Consider the following 25,920-nt stretch of genomic DNA (forward strand, 5'->3'; position numbering starts at 1 on the left):
TTTTTGTATTAGCATTTAGCAGCGTTTTTTCGCGTTTACGATTTTTAGCATTTTTTTGAGTTTTCGTTTTACCAAAAAAAAATTCCTTTTTTTGTTAAAAAGTCCAAAAACGCTGGTTTGCCATGATTTACAGCGCATTTTTATAGCTAAACAACTCCTCTAGAGACCCACTAGTCCTCGGTTTTTTTTTCATCCAAAAAACGCCCCTGCCAAAAAATGTTGATTACAGTCTATGTGTGCATGGACACATAGGGTAACATGCTGGGGAGTTTACTGGCGCCAAAAGCCAAAAACAGCAGGTGTAAAAACGTCCAGTGTGCATGAGGACTATCACATTGTTAGACACAAAAACAGTCACATTGCTTAGTAAAAGCAGCACATATCAGGCTCCATGCACACGGGGCGTTTTAATAACACTGGTAACGTTAGCTGTGTAAAGCCATGTTAAAAACTTGAGTTTTTCAGCATTTTTTAGGATGTTTTGTATTAGCGTTTAGAGGCTTTTTTTGTGTTTGCGGTTTTTAGCATTTTTTAGAGTTTTGTTTTTTGGTTAAAACGTCAAAAAACTCTGGTTTGCCGCAATGTACAGCGTCAGAGCGTTTTTACAGCTAAAAACCTCCTCTAGAGACTCACTAGTCCTGGGGTTTTTTTCCAGCCAAAAAACGTACCTGCCAAAAAATTTTGATTACAGTCTATGTGGATAACATGCTGGGGAGTTTATTGGCTGTAGAAAAAATGTCAAAAGCCAAAAACAGCAGCTGCAAAAACATTCAGTGTGCATGAGGAGTATCACATTGTTAGACACACAGTTAACCCTTTGATTACCCCTAGATGCTACTGCTTCCCAGCCTGTGTCATCAGTACAGTGACAGTGTAGAATCTCAGCACTTATTAATGTATTAGTGTCACTGGAAATGCTAGTGTCATTTAGTCAGTTCACACCTAGCGTCCGTTAGTGTTCAGATTGCTCGCCTCACATTCACAGTCCCACTAGAAGTCGCTGATTACCTCCATTACTAGTGTTAAATAAATAAATAAATACAAATTCCTGTATACACACCAGAGTGTGTAGGCACTATAACTTTTGCACAAACCAATTAACATACACTTATTGGGATTTTTTTTTACGAAAGACATGTAGCAGAATACAGTGCCTTGAAAAAGTATTCATACCTCTTGAAATGTTCCACTTTTTGTCATATTACAACCAATATGTATTTTGTTGAGATTTTATGTGATAGACCAACACAAAGTGGCACATAATTGTGAAGTGGAAGGAAAATGATAAATGGTTTTCAAAAGCTTTTACAAATAAATATCTGAAAAGTGTGGCGTGCATTTGTATTCAGCCCTCCTATATCAATACTTTGTAGAACCACCTTTCACTGCAATTACAGTTGCAAGTCTTTCTGGGGTATCTCTACCAGCTTTGCACATCTAGAGAGTGACATTTTTGCCCATTTTTCTTTGAAAAATAGCTCAAGTTCTGTCAGATTAGATGGAGAGTGTCTCTGAAAAGCAATTTTAAAGTCTTGCCACAGATTCTCAATTGGATTTAGGTATGGAATTTGACTGGGCCATTCTAACACATGAATATGCTTTGATCTAAACCATTCCATTGTAGCTCTGGCTGAATGTTTAGGGACGTTGTCCTGCTGGAAGGTGAACCTCCGCCCCAGTCTCAAGTCTTCAGCAGACTCTAACAGGTTTTCTTCTAAGATTGCCCTGTATTTGGTTCCATCCATCTTCCCATCAACTCTGACCAGCTTCCCTGTCCCTGCTGAAGAAAAGCATCCCCACAACATGATGCTGCCACCACCATGTTTCACGGTGGAGATGGTGTGCTCAGGGTGATGTGCAGTGTTAGTTTTTCGCCACACATAGCATTTTGCTTTTAGGCCAAAAAGTTCAATTTTGGTCTCATCTGAGTAGAGCACTTTTGTCCACGTTTGCTGAGTCCCTCCGAAACGCTTCTCGCAAACTGCAAACAGGACTACTTATGGATTTCTTTCACCAATAGCTTTCTTCTTGCCACTCTTCCATAAAGGCCAGACTTGAGGAGTGCACGACGAAAATTTGTCCTGTGGACAGATTCTCCCACAAGAGCTGTGGATCTCTGCAGCTCCTCCAGAGTTAGCATGGGCCTCTTGGCTGCTTCTCTGATTAATGCTCTCCTTGCCAGTCAGTTTAGGTGGACGGCCATGTCTTGGTAGGTTTGCAGTTGTGCCGTACTCTTTCCATTTTCAGATGATGGATTGAACAGTCCTTTGTGAGATGTGCAAAGCTTGGGATATTTTTTATAACCTAATCCTGCTTTAGACTTCTCCACAACTTTATCCCTGACCTGCCTGGTGTGTTCCTTGGCATGATGATAATGCTGTTTGTTCACAAATGTTCTCAAACAAACCTCTGAGGGCTCCACAGAACAGCTGTATTTATACTGAGATTACATTACACACAGGTGGACTCTATTTACTAATTAGGTGACTTCTGAAAGGTAATTGGTCCACTAGATTTTAGCTAGGGGTATGAGTATAGGGGGCTGAATACAAATACATGCCACACTTTTCAGATATTCATTTGTAAAAAAATTTGAAAACCATTTATCATTTTCCTTCCACTTCACAATTATGTGCCACTTTGTGTTGGTCTATCACATAAAATCCCAATAAAATACATTTACGTTTCTTTTGGTTGTAAAATGACAAATTGTGGAAAATTTCAAGGGGTATGAATACTTTTTCCAGGCACTGTACATTTTGGCCTAAGTTAATGAAGAAATTAGATTTTTTTTTATTTGATATGTTTTATAAGAGACAATAACAAATATTTTTTTTTGTTCATATAATAAAAAATAAAAAACCCAGCAGTAATGAAATACCACCAAAAGAAAGCTCTATTTGTGTGAAAAAAAAGATATAAATTTAATGATTTAATGGTACAGTGTTGCATGACCGCGCAATAGAACGTTAAATTACTTCAGTGCCGAATAGCACAAAATGCCCTGGTCGTGAAGGGGGTAAAACCTTCCGAAGCTGAAGTGGATACCAAAGTCATCAAGCAACAACAGTAAAACACTGGAACGTGGTATCACCTATGAGGTGGTATCAAAAAAGTTTCAAGATTAGTTTTGTAAAATGCCAACAGATGACAGCGAAAAGCCGTCACAGGGAGCACCAACCTTCATAAGTCAGTGTGTCAAAAGATATTGTCCTGTGTGCTATTCTCACCTTGTGCGTTACCACGTCTGCTATTTCATGGACAGCAAGTTAGAACAAAGAGCAAATGTGAAATTCGGCGTGAAACTGAACAAATCACAGGATCTGAGCAATGTTGTCAAAACGGCGACCTTTGAGCTGGACCGTCATCTTCAGGAAGAGGGCATTTTCATGGGGTTTTTTACTGATCTCTCGTCGTCTTCCAGTGATGTTCTTCTGCTCTTGAAGCATGTGTGCCACTCAAAACACCTCAAACGACTCATTGCAGCATCGCCGCAAACTTGCCGAATCATATCAAATGTCTCTGTGGCAGATTTGCCCCGTTTCAAGCAGGGTTTCCATCTTCACCCAGTCTTCCTTTGGGGTTCCCAAGCCGCGACTACTACCACTTTAACCCCTTCACGCCTAAGGGTAAAACAAATCTAAATGCCTAAGCACAATTTTGCAATGTCGACATGTGTCAGTAAAACCATACATATCATCACAACTACTTTGTACATCCAGGTGAATTATACTGTGTTTTTTTTCAGGACAAATTGGGCTTTCATTTGGTGGTAAATGGTAATGGATATCTTCTGATTTTTTTTATTATAAAATGAAAACTGTCCCAAAATATTAGAAACATTTTTTTTTTATTTAGCTGTGTGTTTCTTGTTACTACCATAACCTACCACCAAAGAACAACCCAAAATAAATTCTCCAGCTCTTGACGATCGCATCGATACCATCTATGTGTATGTTATTTATTGTTTGTACCCGTAGTACAGCCCAGAAACAATAGTGCGCATTTTGTTTTTGTCTTTTTTTTTTTTTTTTACCTAAAACACACTGACATTGACACTAACTGACACTGATACCATTTTTTTTAAAACCCTGGCCTTTGACCCTGGCCTTTGACCCTGACCTTTTGACCTTGACCTTAACCCCAACAATAACCCTGGCACTGAACTAGATCAAACTTGATCTAGGTATTTTTTCTTTATTTTTATTTTATTTTTTAATATTTTTTTATTTATTTTACAAAGTTTTTTTTCTCTCTATGCCACGAGTTAGGGAGATACAATGTATCTTTCTTCTCTATTCATAGAGAGCAAAAAACAAGGGGGCCGGGCTGCACAGTCACTGATCACAATGATAGCCAATCAGAGGCTATCACAGTGATCATGTGACCCGGAATCGGGAGTCCCGGGTCCCGATCGTTAGAACGGGACACGGGGCTCTCAGTGACACTGCGGTCTTTGTGCTGGGAGCGCGCAGTGCGGCGCGCTCCCAGCACAAAGACAGGTACGCAAATATGCAGCCCCACGGAAAAAAGCCCAGTTCCGTGAGGCCGCATATTTATGTGACATCGGCAAGGGGTTAACATTCAGAACCCTTCACGTCCACTCCCCTCCCCTTCTTGACCTGACCCGGAAATTACATTATGACGTTACGTCCGGGTCCCCGTTGGCAGATTTTCCAACCATCACGGTCGAAAAAGAATTAATGCAGTGCAATGTGCACTGCAATACACCTAGTGGAGTACCGGGGAGACATGCAGGGTCTTTTAGAACCTGGATGTCTTAATAAAGAGAACTGGCCACCAAAAATCATCACATAGGGGACTTTTTGTCCCCTATGTGATGGAAAAAAAATAAAGTTTAGTAAAACAAAAGTTACACCCAAGCACATAAACCCCCCCACCACCAAAAAATAAAATGGAGCCCCCACCTCCACATATACGCATGTACAAATGTTAAAGCACACGCTGGGGCGCCTACACATGAAAACTATTGCGATACACAGGTTACAGATTGTACAAGTTAAAACGTGTTTCACAATTAACCTGGGTTGCACTCCTAGCAATTATCACAGGAGCCGTACAGTACAATGTAGTATGTCATTAAAAAAGGTCACAATTGATGTGTTTGTTACTATAAATGGTTGGAAAATGTATTTCTTAGTATGAATAACCCTGAGAGAAGTTCCCCCATTACTGATATTTTGGTCAGGGGGTCCCTCCACCCACTGACTTGTTATAACTCCCCCACTGTTCCCCGTGGGCATTCCTGTTTATGTTGTCTCCCCTAAAAAGGAGGCTCTCTGCAAAGAGCTTACAATTGTTTTCTACTAAATATACCAACATCTGCACCACTGACCACAGTTATACTGCAGCAGGGTGGCCCTACTGTGCCAGATCACAGACATGTATATGTTTTGGCTTTTCCGGATAGGTGGTGCACGCAGCCTGTGCTGGGGTGCCTACACATGAATACGATTGCGATACGCATTACATATCGTCAGAATGAGAGCAATAATTCTAGAACCTCCACCGTAATGCTAAACTGATGACCTGTAAGGGGCTTTAAAAGCGTCACCTATAGAAAATATAGGGTGCTGAAATTTGTCGCCATTTCACGAGTGCACACAAATTTAAGGTTTCACATGTTGAATATCTATTCACTCGGTGCAACTTCATCTTCCATATTTTACCAAACAATTAGGTAATTTATTGCTTTTTTTGTGCCCTAAAAACTTTTTGTGGTAATATCGTGTGACATAAAAAAATGGAACTACCACTATGCTTTCAGAAATATATAATGTTTGGGGGTTTTGTGTAATCTTCAGGCCAAAAATTATTTTTTAAATGTGTGCAAAAAACGCAAAAACGGCTCTGGCAGTGAAAGGGATAAAGGATAAACCTGACACTCCCCTTTCCTGACGAGCAGCCAATCGGCGCTCATTACACTGCAAAGTCTCTCTCCTCCCTGCTAGTCCCCGGGTGCGGTGCTGGAGACAGGCAGGGAGGGGAGGAGGAGATAAACAGCGCAATGTTAAAAATATTAAACGTTTATGTCTCCATAAAGCCCCTTTTGTTTTTAAAAGCCCCAGACATTCCTAAAAGCACCTCAGATTTAAATACGATTTTGGTTAAAAAAAAAATAAATAGTAGATTGTCATGAAGGACAAGCAGATTAGGACACACATTTGGTCCAAGGAGTTTTTTCAAAAATTTCCACACTCCTGAATATACGTCGTACCATTCAGATATCTATCAGAGTAAAATCCTCAATCAGCTTCTTTACACCTGTGCATTGCACTCCACTGGGTTTGGTAGTCCAAGGTGGCCAGAGTCATTCAATTGAATGAAAGTTGTGTGTTTGTGGTGGGGGGGAGCCAGGAGGAAAGTCTTATCGAAGTCTTCTCAAAGTCGCATGACTGGCTCTCCTCCATTCACAGAGCTTTCTCTGCTGAGCTAAGCAGAAAGAACACCATGGAGCATTGCAGACTCCCCACCATAGTGTTCATTATATTAATCAGCCATAAAATGCTGGCTGTGATGTGTGTAGCTCTGCAGGGAGTGGGTGGTGATAGCCATCATAAATGGACCCCTACGTTTCCTTGCAATTCCCATCCAAACATTTAACATTGGCATTAGGAATAGTAAGAACTGTGTGCAATTATATCAGGTGTATAGGTCTTGAATCATTCTAGCACACACCGTATTACAAGAGTTCAAACAGGCCTTTAATAGATCTGCTGATTAGTGCAGTTGTAGAAGTAGATTTTCCAGTAACAAAATGAGAGTCACACAATTAATCCCTAAATTATAAGGTATATCTGTTTTCCTTTCTCGTATTGACATGAACCGGATGTGACCCTGTACTATGTCATGCTATAGATCAGAGCTCTCCAAACTTTCTAAACAAAGGGCCAGTTTACTGTCCTTCAGACCTTAGGGGGTCCAGACTGTGGCCATTGGGAGTAGAAAATCTTTGGTATTAGGGGGAGGATCTGTCCCATCACTAGTGTCAATGGGAGGAATACTGCCCCTTCGTTGGCGTCAGTGGGAGGAACAGTGCCCCATTGTTGGCGTCAGTGGGAGAAGTGCCCCATTGCTGGCGTCAGTGGGAGGAACAGTGCCCCATTGCTGGCATCAGTGGGAGGAACAGTACCCCATTGTTGGCGTCAGTGGGAGGAGCAGTGCCCCACTGTTGGCGTCAGTGGGAGAAGTGCCCCATTGCTGGCGTCAGTGGGAGGAGCAGTGCCCCATTGCTGGCGTCAGTGGGAGGAACAGTGCCCCATTGCTGGCGTCAGTGGGAGAAGTGCCCCATTGCTGGCGTCAGTGGGAGAAACAGTGCCCCATTGTTGGCGTCAGTGGGAGAAGTGCCCCATTGCTGGTGTCAGTGGGAGGAGCAGTGCCCCATTGTTGGCATCAGTGGGAGGAGCAGTGCCCCATTGTTGGCATCAGTGGGAGGAGCAGTGCCCCATTTTTGGCATAAGTGGGAGGAACAGTGTCAGTTGTAGGAACAGTGTCCCATGGTTGGCGTCAGTGGGAGGAACAGTGTCCCATCGTTGGCGTCAGTGGGAGGAACAGTGTCCCAACTTTGGTGACAATGGGAGGAATAGTGCTCCATTGTTGATGTCAGTAGCAGGAATCATGCCTCATTGTTGGTGTCAGTGGGAAAATGTGTGTCTTGTATCAGTGGAATGAAACGTGCCACAAGGGATGGATAAAGGCGAGCAAAGGTCGCAGTTTGGAGACCACTGCTATGGATAATCTACATTACATGGGTAGTCATTACACCAGGAAGGGACAATTGTGGAACTGGGAACTTTGGGCTAGTGGACACATGTTTGCAATGTGTTCACTGTGCGCTTGCTAAACATTAAAACAGCCTTGCACTGAGGATTAAAAGAAAACAAGAAGCTGATCTCAACCTGATATTAAAGTGTTACTAAACCCAGGACCCTGCATTCACTATATCTGGTCTCCCACAGTACACAGAACATGGAAATGCAATTATTTTAGTAAACGTAAACTGCAAAGTACCTTTTCTCATCAGCAGTTAGAGCAGTCTTGTAAGATCTATCATTGTCCAGACAAGCACTGGTTAATCTTGTAGAAGGAGTTTTCATTCTCCTCTGACTGTCCTATGAGACTTTATCACCCCTGATCCTCTGTCTGGACATTGCTGATTGGCCCTGTGCTGATCACATGCACTCTCACAAAATAATAAAAATAAAAAATATCTAGCAATACACACCAAACTGAGCATGTGCAGAGTGCCTCCTAGGGCTCTGTAGTATCAGCATGAACTATCAGCAGATGGATTGGGGACAGTAAAAGAAGGGAATGATCAGAGAAGACAGGTTCAAACAGCCTTTTTACACAATGCAGAAGATCAACTCCTTAGGTACCACAGTGAGTATAACAAGTACTGCAAATACATGATTTTATTATTGTTGGTTTAGTAACACTTTAAAATCCATTTCCGGACATAGTTAACCTCTTGGCGCCGGCTGCACCCAAATGTGCGGCCTCCTGGCGTCTGGGCCTTAATGCCGAGCGGCCGCACATTCGTGTGCAATTAAGAAGAAACATATGTGCTGAGAGCATACGCCCTGCGTGCTCCCAGCACACATGTCCGGTACTCACGGAAAGGTCCCAATCTCTCTGGGACCTTTCCTGATCATGTGACGGCGTGTCACGGGGGTCACATGACCACCCCCGCCTCCCAGCTTCTGAAACCCTTAAAGGGCCAGGAGGCGCTGGCGCCAAGGGATTAAACCCCCCTTCATACTACATGTCCTCACTCACCAATTCTCCATTTTTATTTTAAACATAAATAAAACTTTAAAACCGTTATTCTGCTCGGCTCAGTATCCTGTCACATGTCTCTCACCAATGCCTTCTAAAACTGGAGGCTGATGATCCAGTGTTGCAGTCTACACAGGAACAGAGAGGACCCATGGGCAGAGCCTCCCCTCTGACATCATCGCGTTGTCCACCATCTTGGACTTTCCATGTGGATTGATGCTTTTTATCTTCAGTGTTTGTAAGTGCAATTCTGTCTGTTCAAATAAACCGGTTGTTTTTACTGCATTATGAGAGGCACCTCTTTATTTTTCATGAGTATACCTCGACCCCAAACATCGGAACGGCTTGATGAATCTCGGGCGATGCATTGGGTTCCATACAGGAGCAGACTGACCATTTGGAAATTCGGGCACTGCCCGAGGGCCCGGGGTCAGTAGGGGGCCCCATGAGATGCCCCTGGTACATTTTTCATAGGCTTTTTTGAGTTTGGGCAAGGACACAGGGGCCCCATGATCCCCTATTGGCCGGGGGCCCCATGAGTTGTCAGTCCGCCCCTGGTTCCATATAAAGCATATGAATGCGGATGCAAAAATATGACCCCCGTTATGATCCCCTATAGCAAAGGGGTCTAAGGATCTGGTAAGCCTCCGATTTGATATTACGGTGCTGGCTATTCACATTGGTGGTCATGTTGGAATGAAGAATTTTCACTACTGCTTACAGGAATCAGGGGACTGATTTATACTTTCATGGACTGCTTGTGTTTTGTTTTTACTTATCTTTATTTGAGCACTTTTTTGTTTAATATTGGAAACACATCACTAACATATTTGTATGTAATTGATTGCTCACACTAAGGCTCAGTTCACACTAGCTTTGTCAGCAGGCGTCAGACAGGCGTTTGGAAAGCGTTTTTAACGCTTCTCAAACGCCTATGAAAATTCTGCACATGGCAGCATACAGTGCTGTTCACACTGAAGCGTTAGCGTCACGTTGCGGCAAAATGGATGCCTTGTGTCGAGTTGGGAGGAGTTGAAGCCTCCCATTCAAGTCTATGGTGCTGTTCATCAAAAGCCTGCCAGGCGTTTGCGGTGCGGTTACGACACGTTAATACCATTTAACTTCATTATAGGCGTTTGTGGTGCGGTTTTAACACTTGGCAAACGCCTATCATATCAACCGCCTCATAACCGCGCATGGGGCACTTGGGGAGCGTTTGCGGAGCATTTGAGGAGCGATAAAAATGCTTCCCAAACGCCTGTCTAACGCCTGTCTAACGCTATAGGGGCGTCTGGCAAGATTTAGAAATAAAGTCAAGTGTGAACGAGCTCTTATAGCAACACAAAATAATTTTTGATTTGTCATTGAGAGGGGATATCCTTTGGTTGTGTCTGCAGCTTTGCATAATGTGAATGTGGGGTATTTGCAGTTTATTATATCATTTCAACAGAGAGGACCCCACTGGTAGAGAGCCAATAAGAAGTGTTCATGTCATGGATGTACGCATCTGAAGGACTCTTCTACTCTGCAATGAGGAAACTAGAAGAATCGGGATCCTTCACATATATAGTTTTTAAACGAATATGGTAATTAGATGTGTTGGGGGGGATAGGCTATAATGGTTCTTCCAAAGTACACTAGCCCTTACTCCTCCTATACATCTCTGTCATCAAAATCCAGCTAAGAAACTCCCTCTTGTGTGTGACTGGCATTAGAGTGTAAGCTCCTTTGGGTGCAGTATTAGCACAATAAATAAGAAATAAAAGCCTGTAGCAAGGTTAAAGCAGTATTAAACCCAAAAGCAAACCTTTAGTTTATGGCAGCTTACCAATTCATAGATGTGGTGGCTGCATTAGTTTTCCTTTTTTAGGCTTTAACTTTCCTTTATTTTCACCTGCTGATCTGGCCAGTTAGTCTTGTTTTTCTACAGAGCTCTCTTGCAGTTACAGAGATGAGACAGACCATTTGCCACTGACAAGGGTACTTACAATAATCAGCTTTTATATATGTAAAACCTTTATCCCGAATGAAGAAAAACTGTTTGCTGTAACTGCTTAAGAAGTATTAGCTGGAGTTTGGCTTCAATTTGTTAGTGTATCTAAATCGGATAGTACAGCTAACAATCCCCTCCCCCAGACTGACAATGCTGATGTTCAAAGGTGCCCCCTGTACTCTTTCTTCCAGAGTGGTTACTAGCCAGATCACCAGGTGAAAACAGAGGGAAACAAGCCTAAAAAAAAAGAAAAAAGAAAACTAATGCAGCCACCACATCTAATCTGCTCTCTGCCTCCTTATTGGCTCAGACACAGCAGCACTGGCTACTGATGCCACCAATCACGGCCAGCGAGGAGGGAGTGGGGGTGGGGCCAAGCCCCACTGTGTGTCTTATGGACACACCAAGGCAGCTTGGTAGCAAGCACACACAAGTGGCTTGTTATTTATTTATTTATTACAGGTACTTATATAGCACTGTCAATTTACGCAGCACTTTACATATATGTTGTACATTCACTTCAGTCCCTAACCCTCAAGGGGCGTACAATATAATGTCCCTAACTCACATTCATACATACACATACTAGGGACAATTTAGACAGGAGCCAATTCACCTACCAGCATGTCTTTGGAGTGTGGGAGGAAACCGGAGTACCCGGAGGAAACCCACACAGGCACAGGGAGAACATGCAAACTCCAGGCAGGTGGTGCTGTGGTTGGTATTCGAACCAATGACCCTAGTACTGCCAAGCAGAAGTGCTAACCATTTAGCCGCTGTGCTGCCCATATGGGGACACTCTGTGGGGGTGCTCCGATGGGGGACCTCACAATAAGAGGATTGGGGCTGCTCTGTGCAAAACCACTACACAGAGCAGGTAAGTATGATGTGGTGTTATATTAAAAAAATAAATGTAAACCTTTACAAAACACTTTAAAAGGATAGTTAACTGTAAAGTAAAACTGTACGCTGCATACTAATACATGGTGGCACAAACCTTCGGGGGGGGGGGGGGGGACACGTAAACTGGACCTTGAGGTTCCAAGCACACTAGCTGATTTTTTAAGCTCCCAGCAGCTAGTTATGAGCATTTTTTTTCTGCCCCCAGAAGCATCTAGTGTTATCCCATGTCTCCATGCACACTATTGGAGGCTAGAAGCATTGTTTAGGCTTCAGCTTCTAGAAACAGAAAAAAAACCTTTTTTTGCATTTTCGGGAGCGATTTGCCAGCAGAAAAAAACGCTGAACGCTCGTAAATGCTCCTAACAGCTTTTTTCTAGCTTTTTTTCCCTTCATGTACTGTAGAAATGCTAATAAAATGCTATCGCTCCTAAAATGCTACTACCGGCGGGTTTGTTTTAGCTTAAAAAAAACCCCGCTAGTGAGCATGCAGCCATAGTCAGAAAATGAAGTCCTGCTAGGTCACTTCATACTGGTCCCTTTTGCAGGTATAGCTATGTAAAACATTAAAAATAAGTGCCTATACTGCCTAAAATCCAGTAATACACTGTCTCACCCTGCTCTGCACATGCTCAGTTGCTCTATATTTTTAGGCTCTGATTAAAGATTTACTGCTGCTCAGGACTCTGGGCGTCAGCAAAATGGCAGCCTCCAGCAAGAAGAAACAGGAGCAATACTGGAAGCAGTTTACAGCACACACTCGTTTTGGTAGCAGAATTATTAATATGGAATCAGGGGTGGACTGACCACTCATGGGGCCCCCGGGCAATAGGGGCTCAGGTAAGTATTAGGGGGCTGGGGGGGCTGCTGCACACTGAAGGTTTTTTACTTTCATGCACAGAAAAACCTTCAGCCTTCAGAACCACTTTAAAGAATTAAGCTGGCCATCAGGGGCGGACTGACAACTCATGGGGCACCCGGGCAATAGGGGATCATGGGGCCCCTGTGTCCTTGCCCAAACTCAAAAAAGCCTATGAAAAAGGTACCAGGGGCATCTCATGGGCCCCCTACTGACCCCGGGCCCTCGGGCAGTGCCCGAGTTTCCAAATGGTCAGTCCGCCCCTGTATGGAATGTATGTTCCTTGCTAATTTATTTATTTCAGGTACTTATATAGCACTGCCAATTTACGCAGCGCTTTACATATATATATTGTACATTCACATCAGTCCCTAACCCTCAAGGGGCATACAATCTAAGGTCCCTAACTCCCATTCATACATACACATACTAGGGACAATTTAGACAGGAGCCAATTAACCTACCAGCATGTCTTTGGAGTGTGGGAGGAAACTGGAGTACCCGGAGGAAACCCACACAGGCACAGGGAGAACATGCAAACTCCAGGCAGGTGGTGCCGTGGTTGGGATTTGAACCAGCAACCAAGTGCTGCCAGACGGGAGTGTGAACATTATTTTTGATCACATTACTATGAGTAAAGTTGCGCTTTAGCTCCAACAGTTGTTTGATCTTCCTTCTTTATAAATCATCCACCTTGGCCCTCATTGCACAGCTGTCATGTGAACTGCAGACCGTACAAGGCACCAGCTGTACACAGCCATAAATCTGCACAGCCTGTTTGTCTGAAGTGGGAGGTTGCTGGCTGTGTTTGCACATTGTAATACATCATGAGCAGGATCCATTCCTGTTCTGTGAGTCTCCATTCTTATACAACACAAACGCGTTCTTCACTTTGATTTTTCACCGTCATCCCTGCATGGCTCATTACTCATGCTCCAAGGTGTTTTTCACCGTCACACTACAAGTGCTCATTGGGTTTGTGAACTGATTTTGATAAGCAGTCAAGTTTATTTACAAACAACTGCTTGTTCTGAAAGGGAGGATGCCACTGGGGGGGGCGGATTTGGGGACTGCCATAGGATCTAATGAGGGTGATCAGCATGCACAATCAGTTTACAAGCTCTATCAAATCTCATAATCTTAGGGCTCAATTACACTTGTGGTTGAGGGGTGGTAAAAACAGGTAGTTGAGCCGCGTTTTTAACCACTCTTCCCTCACAGGCTGTAAAGACAGCCAAACAGGGGTGCACACATACTGCAGTCACACCACAAATTATATCCCTTTTGCATTTGGTGTTCTGTACCCCCAATTAAGTGAACGGGGCTGCATTACAACTGCCCTGCAATAGTGCATGATGCACTCAGTTCAGTGGTTCAGAATTTACAGGGTAAAACAGGTGGTGAGGAGGTGACCGCTTCCATAACGCCTGTCAAACTGTCCACTGTTAAATGCTTTTCTGAAGTGCTGCAAGTAAAGCCGCATATCGAAACTTCGCTTTAGACCACGTACACACCGGTGTTGAAAATAAGAGATTGGATCATATTTTTACCGCTTCCCAACCACCTATCAACATCACTCACAATTGTTAAAACAGAGAGCGGACATAGGTATACATATGTAACAGAATCTAATATATAGGTGAGTGCTGGTGATATCTGGGGAGCAGCTGGCACACAAGGTGAAGGTAACAATCCCCTACAATAGTATATGTAGGAAAGTGCAGCGCTAAAAAAAATATATATATTGCGGAATGGTAACGTGCAACACATAAAAGTGCAAAAAACATTAGTAAATGCAAAATCTAAAAATCAAACAATATAGTAAAGTGCATCATTAATGTAATGAGCTGAGTGAAACAGTACAGTGCATCAAGTAAAAGCATGGAAATATCAGCTAAACAGCTCAAAAAGCAAATGCCAAACAATAAAGGGTATCACGGGCAGAATCTAAATACAATAATGTCCGTGGTGATCCGTGAAGTAGTAAATGATGTTACAATAAATATATCAAATCTGAGATATATAAATGGGATAAAACTCTACATCAATGTCCGTGGTTAAACGTGCTATTTATATAGTCAAATATTTGTCTGTATAAATACATGGATCACATTTTGGCTGATTCCTATTGTTCAGCCAACTTTTGCCGGGACAGGTACTCCCACCTGAACAGTGCCTGCACCCTATCACATTGCTTGCTGGATCAAGATCGGGCTCAGGTAAGTATTGGGGGCTGGGGAAAGGGGGGGGGGGGCTGCTGTACACTGAAGGTTTTATACCTTCATGCACAGAAAAACCTTCAGCCTTCAGAACCACTTTAACCACAAGCCTACAGGGCACTTATACCCCCTTCCTGCCTACAGGGCACTTATACCCCCTTCCTGCCTACAGGGCACTTATACCCCCTTCCTGCCCAGGCCAATTTCCAGCTTTCAGCGCTGTCGCACTTTTAATGACAAGCTATAGTTATATAATGGATATGGGATGATTAATTTTTATAATTTTTTGTGACAGATAGAGCTTTATTTTGGTGGTATTTATTCACCTCTGGGTTTTTTATTTTTCCTAAACAAACCAAAAACCACTGAAAACCACTGAAAATTTTGAAAAAAAACGTTTTTTCTTAGATTTTGTTATAAAATTTTGTAAATAAGTGATTTTTCTCCTTCACTGATGTGCACTAATGAGGCTGCACTGATGGACACTGATAGGTGGTACTGATGGGCACTGATGAGGAGGCACTGATGAGCATTGGCAGGCATCACTGATGGGCACTGAAAGGCAGAACTCATATATGGCACTGATAGGCGGCACTGATAGGTGGCAGTGATAGGCGGCACTGACTGGCAGTGTTAGCTGGCACTGACTGGCACTGTTAGGCGGCACTGATAGGCAGCACTGACAGGCACTGATAGGTGGCACAGATGCACATAGATAGGCGGCACTGACTGGCACTGATAGGTGGCTCTGATTGGCAGCACTGATAGGTGGCACTGACTGGCATTGATAGGTGGCACTGACTGGCACTGATGGGTGACACTGAAAGGCAGCTCAGATGGGCACTGATATGTGGCATTGATGTGGCACTGATGGACACTGAAATGTGGCACTGATGTGGCATTGATGGGCACTGGCAGGTGGCATGGATGAGCACTGAGAGCTGGCACTGATGGACACTGACAGGTGGCATGGATGAGCACTGAGAGCTGGCACTGATGGACACTGACAGGTGGTGCTGCAGGGGCTACACAGATCATCAGGGCACACTGATCATCAGTGCTCTGATGATCTGTGTACATGTCCCCTCCGAGGAATAGTCATTGTACTATATTGCGGGCGGGAGGCAGTTAAAGAATTAAGCTGGCCATACATGTGTAGATTTTCCGACGAGAATATTTGTACGAAAAGTCGTACAAAAATTCTTTGAACATTTGGTGAATGAATGAGTTTCGTTCGAAAATTGTCTTTTGCTTTTAACATTTGAGTTTAAGATGAATGTAATTTGAATTTTCCCGTCACTGCTGTTGAAAATGAAAATCGATTTGACCCCACTAACAATTAGAAGATCAAACTAATATTCTTGAAACGAAAATTCTTGAACGAAAATCTATACATGTATGGCCAGCTTAAGTTCACCTTTGGGAACACGTTACATGTTCCACCTGTTTTTAGGGTGAAACATGCAACATGTTCCCACTGCTGCAGACACGGCTCGCTATCCTCTCTCCCTGTGACAGCAGCATGGGAAGAAGTTCCCCGTACTAGCTGTCATTTTCTGAAAACAGCGTGGCCTTGCAGGGCTCTGGCCGCCACGTCACTCATTCGCAGGATTGTATGAATAGAAAACTACAAGTCCCGACAGTCTTTGCGGCTGTCACAGGGGCGGACTGACCATTTGGAAACTCGGGCACTGGCTGAGGGCCTGGGGTCAGTAGGGGGCCCCATGAGATGCCCCTGGTACCTTTTTCATAGGCTTTTTTGAGTTTGGGCAAGGACACAGGGACCCCACGATCCCCTATTGCGCGGGGGCCCCATGAGTTGTCAGTCCGTCCCTGGGCTGTCGGCTTGTAGTTCTCAATGAACTCCCATTGCATGTTGAGCGCTCTAGGTAATTCATTGATTCTTCTTGTCTTTGTGTATCTGCCTGTACGAGGTACGAGCACAGAAATACACTGACAAGAATGCATGAGTCCTGCATGGCACCCGCGATCTGCTGATTGTGGGTGCAATCAGCAAAATAATAAATAATAAATGCACATGTTTTACCTGCAATTATATATTTTTTTTAAATGTGAACATATTCTTTAAAGCTACAGAGAGATGGAAGTAATTTCAATGTGTTGCAAAAACAATCAATACCAACAAGAGGTTATCTCACCTAGTATTATTTATGTCAGGGGTCTCCAAACTTTCAAACTAAGGGCCAATTTAATGTCCTTCACACTTTAGGGGGGCCGGATTGAGGACAGTGGGGGTAGAAAATGTCCCATGCCAAACATTAGTGATAACAAATATGGCCTCAGGGTTGGTGGTCAGTAGGAGGAGGAGTAGTGCCAGATCAATGGTATCAGTGGAAGAAATAGTGCCCCATAATTGGTGTCAGTGGGAGGAATAGTACCCAATGATTGGAGTCAGTGGGAGGAATAGTGCCTCATAATTGGTGTCAGTGGGAGGAATAGTGCCCCATAATTGGTGTCAGAGGGAGGAATAGTGCCCCATAATTGGTGTCAGTGGGAGGAATAGTGCGTCATAATTGGTGTCAGTGGGAGCAATAGTGCCACATAATTGGTGTCAGTGGGAGCAATAGTGCCCCATAATTGGTGTCAGTGGGAGGAATAGTGCCCGATGACTGGAGTCAGTGGGAGGAATAGTGCCTCATAATTGGTGTCAGTGGGAGGAATAGTGCCCAATGACTGGAGTCAGTGGGAGGAATAGTGCCCGATGACTGGAGTCAGTGGGAGGAATAGTGCCTCATAATTGGTGTCAGTGCGAGGAATAGTGCCCGATGATTGGAGTCAGTGGGAGGAATAGTGCCCCATAATTGGTGTCAGTGGGAGGAATAGTGCCCAATGATTGGAGTCAGTGGGAGGAATAGTGCCTCATAATTGAGGTCAGTGGGAGGAATAGTGCCTCATAATTGGTGTCGGTGCGAGGAATAGTGCCCGATGATTGGAGTCAGTGGTAGGAATAGTGCCTCATATTGGTGTCAGTGAGAGGAATAGTGTCCCATCATTGATACTAGTGGAAGAAATAGTGCCCCATCATTAATGTCAGGATTATGCCCTACTGTTGGTGTCAGTTGGAGGAATAGTGCCCGTTGATTGGAGTCAGTGGGAGGAATAGTGCCTCACAATTGGTGTTAGTGGGAGGAATAGTGCCCCATCATTAGTGTCAAGATTATGCCCTACTGTTGGTGTCAGTTGGAGGAATAGTGCCCAATATCAGTAGGAGGAATAGTGCCCTCAGGGCCAGATAAAGGCTAGCAAAGGGCCGCATGTGGCCCACGGTCCACGGTTTGGAGACCATCGATTTATGTAGTCTATCCAACAAAGCCTAAAGCCGGCTTTACATGCATTAATTTGGATTAGAGTTTAGCCGATTCTTATTTTTTAGTCGACTTTTGCCGGGACAGATTTTCCCAGCTGAACAACACCTGCTTCCTATCAGATGCAGGCTTTGCTGGCTACTCTGACAGCTGAGAGTGCCAGATGTCAGAACACAAGAGCCAGCACTGCAAATACCTTCATTCATGTGGTTTAGCATGGAAAGTTTAATCGAGTGTTTTCTCTCATTCATCCATTGATTCTCAACAAGAAAAATTGCCAGCATCACTGTAAGCATTCCTGCACAAGTCTATGGAGGTGCAGAGCCCTCTTACGGCCAATTCACACTGACTTATGCTAAAATGTATGGAACATTGCATGTACATTTCCATTCAATTTAGTCGCATTGTAGCGTGTGACATCAGACTTCCATTGACATGCTAGCACAGCATTATGGTGTGAATAGGACGCATTGGAAATGATTGTTTTTCAGATGTCCTTCCATTGATCTGCATATTACAGCTGCACTAAAATGCAGATCAATGCACTGGTGTGAATTGGCCCTTGAGGCTGCTTGCACATTGGGCCGTTTAGCTGCAGTGCACCCAGAAGGGATATGTGCATCATACAGCCCTTCTATAGGCAGCCTGCCAAAGTCTACAGTTAGGTCCATATATTTGGACACAGGCACAATTTTAGATTTTTTCAGGTATTTACCAAAACACATTCAAGCTATAGTTATATAATGGATATGGGCTGAAAGTGCACACTCTCAGGTTTAATTTGAGGGTATGTACATTCAAATTGGAGGAAGGGTTTAGGAATTACAGCTCTTAAGAGTAGCCATCCCCCCTTTTTCAAGGGACCAAAAGTAATTGGACAGTTGAATCAAAAGCTGTTTCATGGCCAGGTGTGGGCTTCTCCTTCGTTATTTCTTCATCAATTAAGCAGGTAAAAGGTCTGGAGTTGATTCTAAGTGTGGTATTTGCATTTGGAATCTATTGCTGTGAACCTACATTATGTGTTCAAAGGAGCTGTCCATGCAAGTGGAACAGGGCATTGTAAGGATTCAAAAACTAAACAGATCCATCAGAGAGACAGCAGCAACACTAGGAGTGGCCAAATCAACAGTTTGATACATTCTGAGGAAAGAAGAAGGCACTGGTGAGCTCAGCAACATAAAAAGGCATGGACGTCCACAGAAGACAACAGTGGTGGATGATCGCAGGATCCTCTCTATGGTAAAGAAAAACCCATTCACAACATCCAGACAAGTGAAGGACATTCTCCAGAAGGCGGGCGTATCATTGCCAAAGTCTACAATCAAGAGAAGACTTCATGAGAGCAAATACAGAGGGTTCACCACAAGGTATAAGCCTGAAGAATAGAAAAGCCAGATTAGACTTTGCCACAAAACATCTAAAAAAACCAGACCAGTTCTGAAAAAGCATTCTTTGGAGGGATGAAACTAAGATTAATCTGTACCAGAATGAAGGGAAGAAAAAACTGTGGAGAAGACTTGGAACAGCTCATGGTCCAAAGCACACAATGTCATCTGTAAAACATGGTGGAGGCAGTGTGATGGCATGGGCATGCATGGCTTCCAGTGGCACTGGGTCATTGATGTTTATTGATGATGTGACAGAAGACAGAAGCAGCCGGATGAATTCTGCAGTGTTTAGAGATATACTGTCAGCCCAGATTCAGCCAAATGCAGCAAAGTTGATTGGATGGCGTTTCATAGTACAGATGATCTATGACAATGGACAATGATCCAAAACACACTGCAAAAGCAACCCAGCAGAAGTGCAATATTCTGCAATGGCTGAGTCAGTCACCTGATCTCAACCCAATTGAGTATGCATTTCACTTGCTGAAGGCAAAACTAAAGGCAGAAAGAACCACAAACAAAGAACAACTGAAGACACCTGCAGTTAGAGCCTGGCAAAGCATCAGAAAAGAGGAAACCCAGTCTTTGGTAATGTACATGGGTTCCAGACTTCAGGCAGTCATTGCCAGTAAAGGATGCTCAACAAAATATCAAAAATGAACATTTTATTTGTCATTATATTCAATTGTCCAATTACTTTTAGTCCCTTGAAAAAGGGGGGGTGGCTACTCTTAAGAGCTGTAATTCCTAAACCCTTCTCCAATTTGGATGTACATATCCTCAAGTGAAACCTGAGAGTGTGCACTTTCAGCCCATATCCATTATATAACTATAGTTTGAATATATTTTGGCAAATACCTGAAAAGAAACTAAAATTGTGCCTATGTCCAAACATATATGGACCTAACTGTATGTCAGGCTTCAGTTGGACAGGACTGGATGCTGTACCATATGGTACTAGAGTTCAGGGCTCTCAGTTTGGAGATGAGGTTCAAGAGCAGAGAAGACCTGCATTCCCGAACCTTATCCCTGAATGCACAATGCCTAAACACAAATCAGAAGGAGGTCAACTGCAGGTCAAATGTACCTGTCAACGAAATTTGAATGATCCCAGATATGCCTCAAACTGGTGTCATCCACACAAGCCCAAATAACATAGACCATAAGACACACAGAGAAAGGCTCGGCCCGGCCCCCTCCTCAATGGATGTGATTACAGCAGTGGGAGCCAATGGTTCCTGCTGCTGTGTCTGAACCAATTAGGAGGGAGTGATGCGGGAGAGCTGCTGCTCTTGTGCACATTGCTGGATCAAGATTGGGATCAACCTGCACACTAAAGGTTTTTTACCTTCATGCATAGAATGCATGAAGGTAAAAAAAACCCTTCAGTCTTTAGAACCACTTTAACCAGTTGCAGACAAAAAAAATGTCATCATTGTCAAGTCCTGTCCTGCTGCCGGGAACACCCCTGACCCTGTACAAGGCAATTGGATGACAGGACCCAGTGATTGGCGCGAATGGCGGCATGGGTAGGGCGCGCCCCTTACCCACCCTTTAAAATTATGGACAGTCCGAAGCACCATTTAAGATTATGGACAGTCCCAAAGCACCCTTTAAAATTATGGACAGTCCCAAAGCACCCTTTAAAATTATAGACAGTCCCAAAGCACCCTTTAAAATTATGGGCAGTCCCAAGGTAACCTTTAAAATTATGGACAGTCCCGAGGCACCCTTTAAAATTATGGACAGTCCCGAAGCACCCTTTAAAATTATGGACAGTCCCGAGGCGCCGTTTAAAATTATGGACAGTCCCGAAGCACCCTTTAAAATTATGGACAGTCCCGAGGCACCCTTTAAAATTATGGACAGTCCCGAGGCACCCTTTAAAATTATGGACAGTCCCAAGGCACCCTTTAAAATTATGGACAGTCCCGAAGCACCCTTTAAAATTATGGACAGTCCCGAGGCACCCTTTAAAATTATGGACAGTCCCAAAGCACCCTTTAAAATTATGGACAGTCCCAAAGCACCCTTTAAAATTATGGACAGTCCCAAAGCACCCTTTAAAATTATAGACAGTTCTGAGGCACCCTTTAAACTTATGGACAGTCCTGAGGCACCCTTTAAAATTATGGACAATCCCGAAGCACCCTTTAAATTATGGTCAGTCCCGAGGCACCCTTTAAAATTATGGACAGTCTTGAGGCACCCTTTAAAATTATGGACAGTCCCGAGGCACCCTTTAAAATTATGGACAGTCTTGAGGCACCCTTTAAAATTATGGACAGTCTTGGGGCACCCTTTAAAATTATGGACAGTCTTGAGGCACCCCATTCTGAAATGTGAAAAACCATTCTAATAGTTTTATATAACGCAGCAACATCCACACATGTAGGACACCAAACATTAGATGTGAATTATTCTTCTAAAGCAAATACACTTTTGTACACTGGTACTGACTAGTATTCCGATGTTTCTCTTCTCCCTCAGTTTTTCTCCATCACTGAGCTAATGTGACCCCAGCAATGGATGGAGAGGGGCAGGGGACAGTCAAACTAGGATGCTGTGCAGGCAGCTGACATCCTTCTTGTCAACTGATGATGTCATTGGTTGTGAGGATGTCGGAGACTAGAAGGTTGTAATGGCTTTTATAAATGTTTTGGACAATTTTTAGACATTTTGCCAAGGCACCCCTGAAGAAACCTCAAGGCCCCCCTGAAGAAACCTCAAGGCACCCTGGTTGAAAAAGGCTGTAATATACAGATAAGGCACAACAAGTGAATGGCACAGTCGTATGCAAGTGAACATTTAGCAGATATGATAACATAGCCATGCAAATATACATCAAACCCACAAGTAGGACCCATAGAAACTAAGTCTGGGTATCCCCATATCTCCCCCCCCCCCACAAGCATAGTAAATGCAGAGGGTGCAATATACAAATCCTATGGTGTCACCAAGAAAGGAAGAGAGGGAAGGAAGAAAGATGTAGCATGTGTCCACAGGCCAATCCTGTCCGCCTCCAAGCCATTATGCCGCAGTGAGCTGGAGATGATGAATCCAAGTGTTCCAAACTCTCCCAAACCTCGAGGACGTATCTTTCAAGATGCTGAGCAGATTCTCATTAAGCATGATCCACGTCAATTTATGTTTCATAAGAGCCAGAGCCACTACTGGGCTTTTCCAGGCAGTTGCTATGGCGATTCTTGCCGCAAGAAACATAAAAAGTATCAAGGTATGAGAGTGTCTGGGAACACCATCACCAGATTCATTAAAAGGAAAATTTAGGGTTCTTGGCAATATTTACCATGGTCCACGATTAGGTCCAGGCATGTACTCTCATCCACGGCCACCAAATATACTCCATTGGACACAGTTTTATTGGTGTTTCATAAAGCAGCATTACACGATTATCTGCTACCACCCAAGTCTCTTTCCTAATACCTCCTAGGTGGTACCCACTGGAGAGGACAAGTGGGGGCTAATGAACCCAGAATGGGGGGTCTGCTCATCTGCTGTGTCCAAGGGCTGAAGTCCAATACAGAGCAGGGGTGCTGTCCGCACAAGGAACCCACTTACTAAGTTAAGGGGTCATTTAAATCTGGGGAGTGAGAAACCACATGGAGGAGCGGGGGTGTTGTCACCTTTGAGTGAAGAACTGTCACCATTTACACTTTGTTTGCATTGTTTTAGCACATTAATGAGATTGACGTAGGAAGAGGAGGAAGGGGTTTTGTAGTTCTGATAACAAGTGTTATATGTCTGATTAGAATTTCACTGTGGAGAGTAGGGATATATTGTTTTGCACAAGAGCACTTTATATTCCTTGATGAGTGGGGAGGTGTATTATAGTACAATCATTTTATATTATTTTTTTCCTCTTTACACTGCCGTACCATAACTTTTTTTTTATACAAACTTTATTTGAAGTGCACAAAAGTACACTTCATTCATGGCGCTGCACTGGTGTACACTGTCATGAGGTTCTGTACATATAATGCTGCGATACAATGCAACATGCCGGCATTTTAGCACAGCTCCGGGTGCGTTGCAATGTGAAGGAGACACACAGGGAAGAATGGTGCTCTGTGTCCTTGTGATGACAGGAATCTGCTCCCTGTCTCTGCAGAAGGAAGTCTGTGACCGGCAACACAGACACCCATGTCACATCAGCCTGACACATTCTCTGAAATCATACTATTCCTCCAGATTGTGACACAGGAGGAATCTATATATACAGCATGGTTCACCTGAAATCATCACTACCTACCTGAGCATGGCACCCCAATATCTACTTACCTGAGCATGCTCCCCCATCATTACCTGCCTGAGCATGCCTCCCCCCATCACTACCTACCTGAGCATGCCTCCCCCTATCACTAACTACCTGAGAATGCTCCCCCATCACTACCTGCCTGGCCATGCTCCCCCATCGCTACATACCTGTGCATGCCCCCCCCCCCCATCACTACCTACCTGAGCATGCCCCTCCATCGCTACCTACCTGAGCATGCCCCTCCATTGCTACCTACCTGAGCATGCCCCCCTATCGCTACCTACCTGAGCATGCCCCCCTATCACTACCTACCTGAGCATGGCACCCCAATATCTACTTACCTGAGCATGCTCCCCCATCATTACCTGCCTGAGCATGCCTCCCCCCATCACTACCTACCTGAGCATGCCTCCCCCTATCACTACCTACCTGAGAATGCTCCCCCATCACTACCTGTCTGGGCATGCCCCCCCATCGCTACATACCTGTGCATGCCCCCCCCATCGCTACCTACCTGAGCATGCCCCTCCATCGCTTCCTACCTGAGCATGCCCCTCCATTACTACCTACCTGAGCATGCCCCCCTATCGCTACCTACCTGAGCATGCCCCCCTATCACTACCTACCTGAGCACGCCCCCCATCGCTACCTACCTGAGCATGCCCCCCCATTGCTGCCTACCTGAGCATGCCCCCCCCCCATCACTACTTACCTGAGCATGCCCCTCCATCACTACATATCTGAGCATGCCCCCCTATCACTACATACCTGAGCATGCCCCCCATTGCTACCTACCTGAGCATGCCAACCCATCACTACCTACCTGAGCATGCCCCCACATTGCTACCTACCTGAGCATAACCCCCCATCACTACCTACCTGAGCATGCCCCCCCCATAACTACCTACCTGAGCATGCCCCCCAATCACTACATACCTGAGCATGCCCCCCCCCCCCCCATCACTACCTACCCGAGTCCACCCCTCTCCTCCAATCACTGCTTACCTGAGTCTGTCCTTGTCGGTCCTCCTGAGCCTGTCGTCCCGGTCCAGCACCTCCAGGATCTTGCTGGCTTCTTCCTCCTGTAGGAAGCTGAGGTCCAGGCTCTCCGCGTCCGCTCCGGTCATGTCTGTGTCGGGGATCGGTGTGCTGCCTATCTCCCGGTCATTCCTCCGGTCTCAGCCTCCTCCGGACACCGCTCCCTACAACTCCGCACCTGCAGCCGGGACACTCCAGCAGACTGACAGCCGCCACAGCCAATCCGTGCTGAGCAGGGTGGGAGGCGCACCAATGAGCATCGGGGGCGTGAGTGAGTGAAAGGTGTCGGAGGTGATCGGGTAGGAGCTGTCAGTGGTGTCACCGTGATAATAGAGCTGGGCCAGTCCACACCTCTGCACACTGAACACGATGTGCGATCTACAACCTCCGTGACTCATCACTCCACCTGCTGCAACCAGTATTACACGGGATCGATGGGATACATACATTGTACGACCACACACGTCCTTTCAGCATTGCTGCTTTATGCGATTCCGAGGGCTACAGCCTGCAAGGGCGTATTTACTAAGATGTCTGCGTATGCCTTCAACCCCTTGGCATCAAGGCAATGCTCCTACCCCTGAGCACCATACAAAATGGCCATACACCGGGGAATCGGATATCTCACCCCATATGAACTGCCACTCTTCTTGTTCTCATCTCTCTTTAAGGTTGGCCATACACCTTCAGATCTGATTGTATAATCCTCTTTAGATTTAATGGGGGTAATTCAATAAAGCCGCTATGACACTTTTCTGGCCTCAATTTCTTTTGTTAATGTGTTGCGCCTAATTCAAAAAACATCTGCAACAGTTTTGGTTCTGATAGCCACCTGCACCAAATTCAAACTAAAGTACAGACAGTTCTTATCTGAAGAAAATAGTGGAAAAAATAAATAACAAAGTCAGCAGCTACAAAAACTGTAGCTGCTGATATTTAAAAAACAGCCACTTACCTGTCCTAGGATCCAGCGGTGTCCTCACCACAGCCCATTTCACCAGCCGTCCTCGCTCCCCCAGTGCCAGCATCTGAAAGCGGAACTATACTCACCTCAGTTCCAGCGATGCATCCTCCCTCCGCTACCCGCCCGGCCGATGACTTCTTCAAGTGGCTGCCTTCCAG

At 44.6% G+C, this 25,920-nt stretch overlaps 1 protein-coding gene across 1 annotated transcript in view; it reads right to left on the reverse strand.

Annotated features, from left to right (window-relative positions):
• EXPH5 (exophilin 5) overlaps positions 1-24,887 on the reverse strand; it is a 144,265-nt gene extending 119,378 nt beyond the window's left edge. The window contains exons 1-2 of the mRNA XM_089666001.1: positions 24,766-24,887; positions 22,570-22,689 (exon numbers count right to left, since the gene is read on the reverse strand). Coding sequence (XP_089522127.1) covers positions 22,570-22,689; positions 24,766-24,887 — 242 coding nt within the window. The remainder of the gene's footprint in view (positions 1-22,569; positions 22,690-24,765) is intronic.
• Between the last annotated feature and the right edge of the window lie 1,033 nt (positions 24,888-25,920).

The sequence above is a fragment of the Staurois parvus genome, unplaced genomic scaffold (genome assembly GCF_062004578.1).
Source record: "Staurois parvus isolate SC_StPar_1 unplaced genomic scaffold, SC_StPar_1.0 ptg000050l, whole genome shotgun sequence".
Taxonomy (NCBI): domain Eukaryota; kingdom Metazoa; phylum Chordata; class Amphibia; order Anura; family Ranidae; genus Staurois; species Staurois parvus.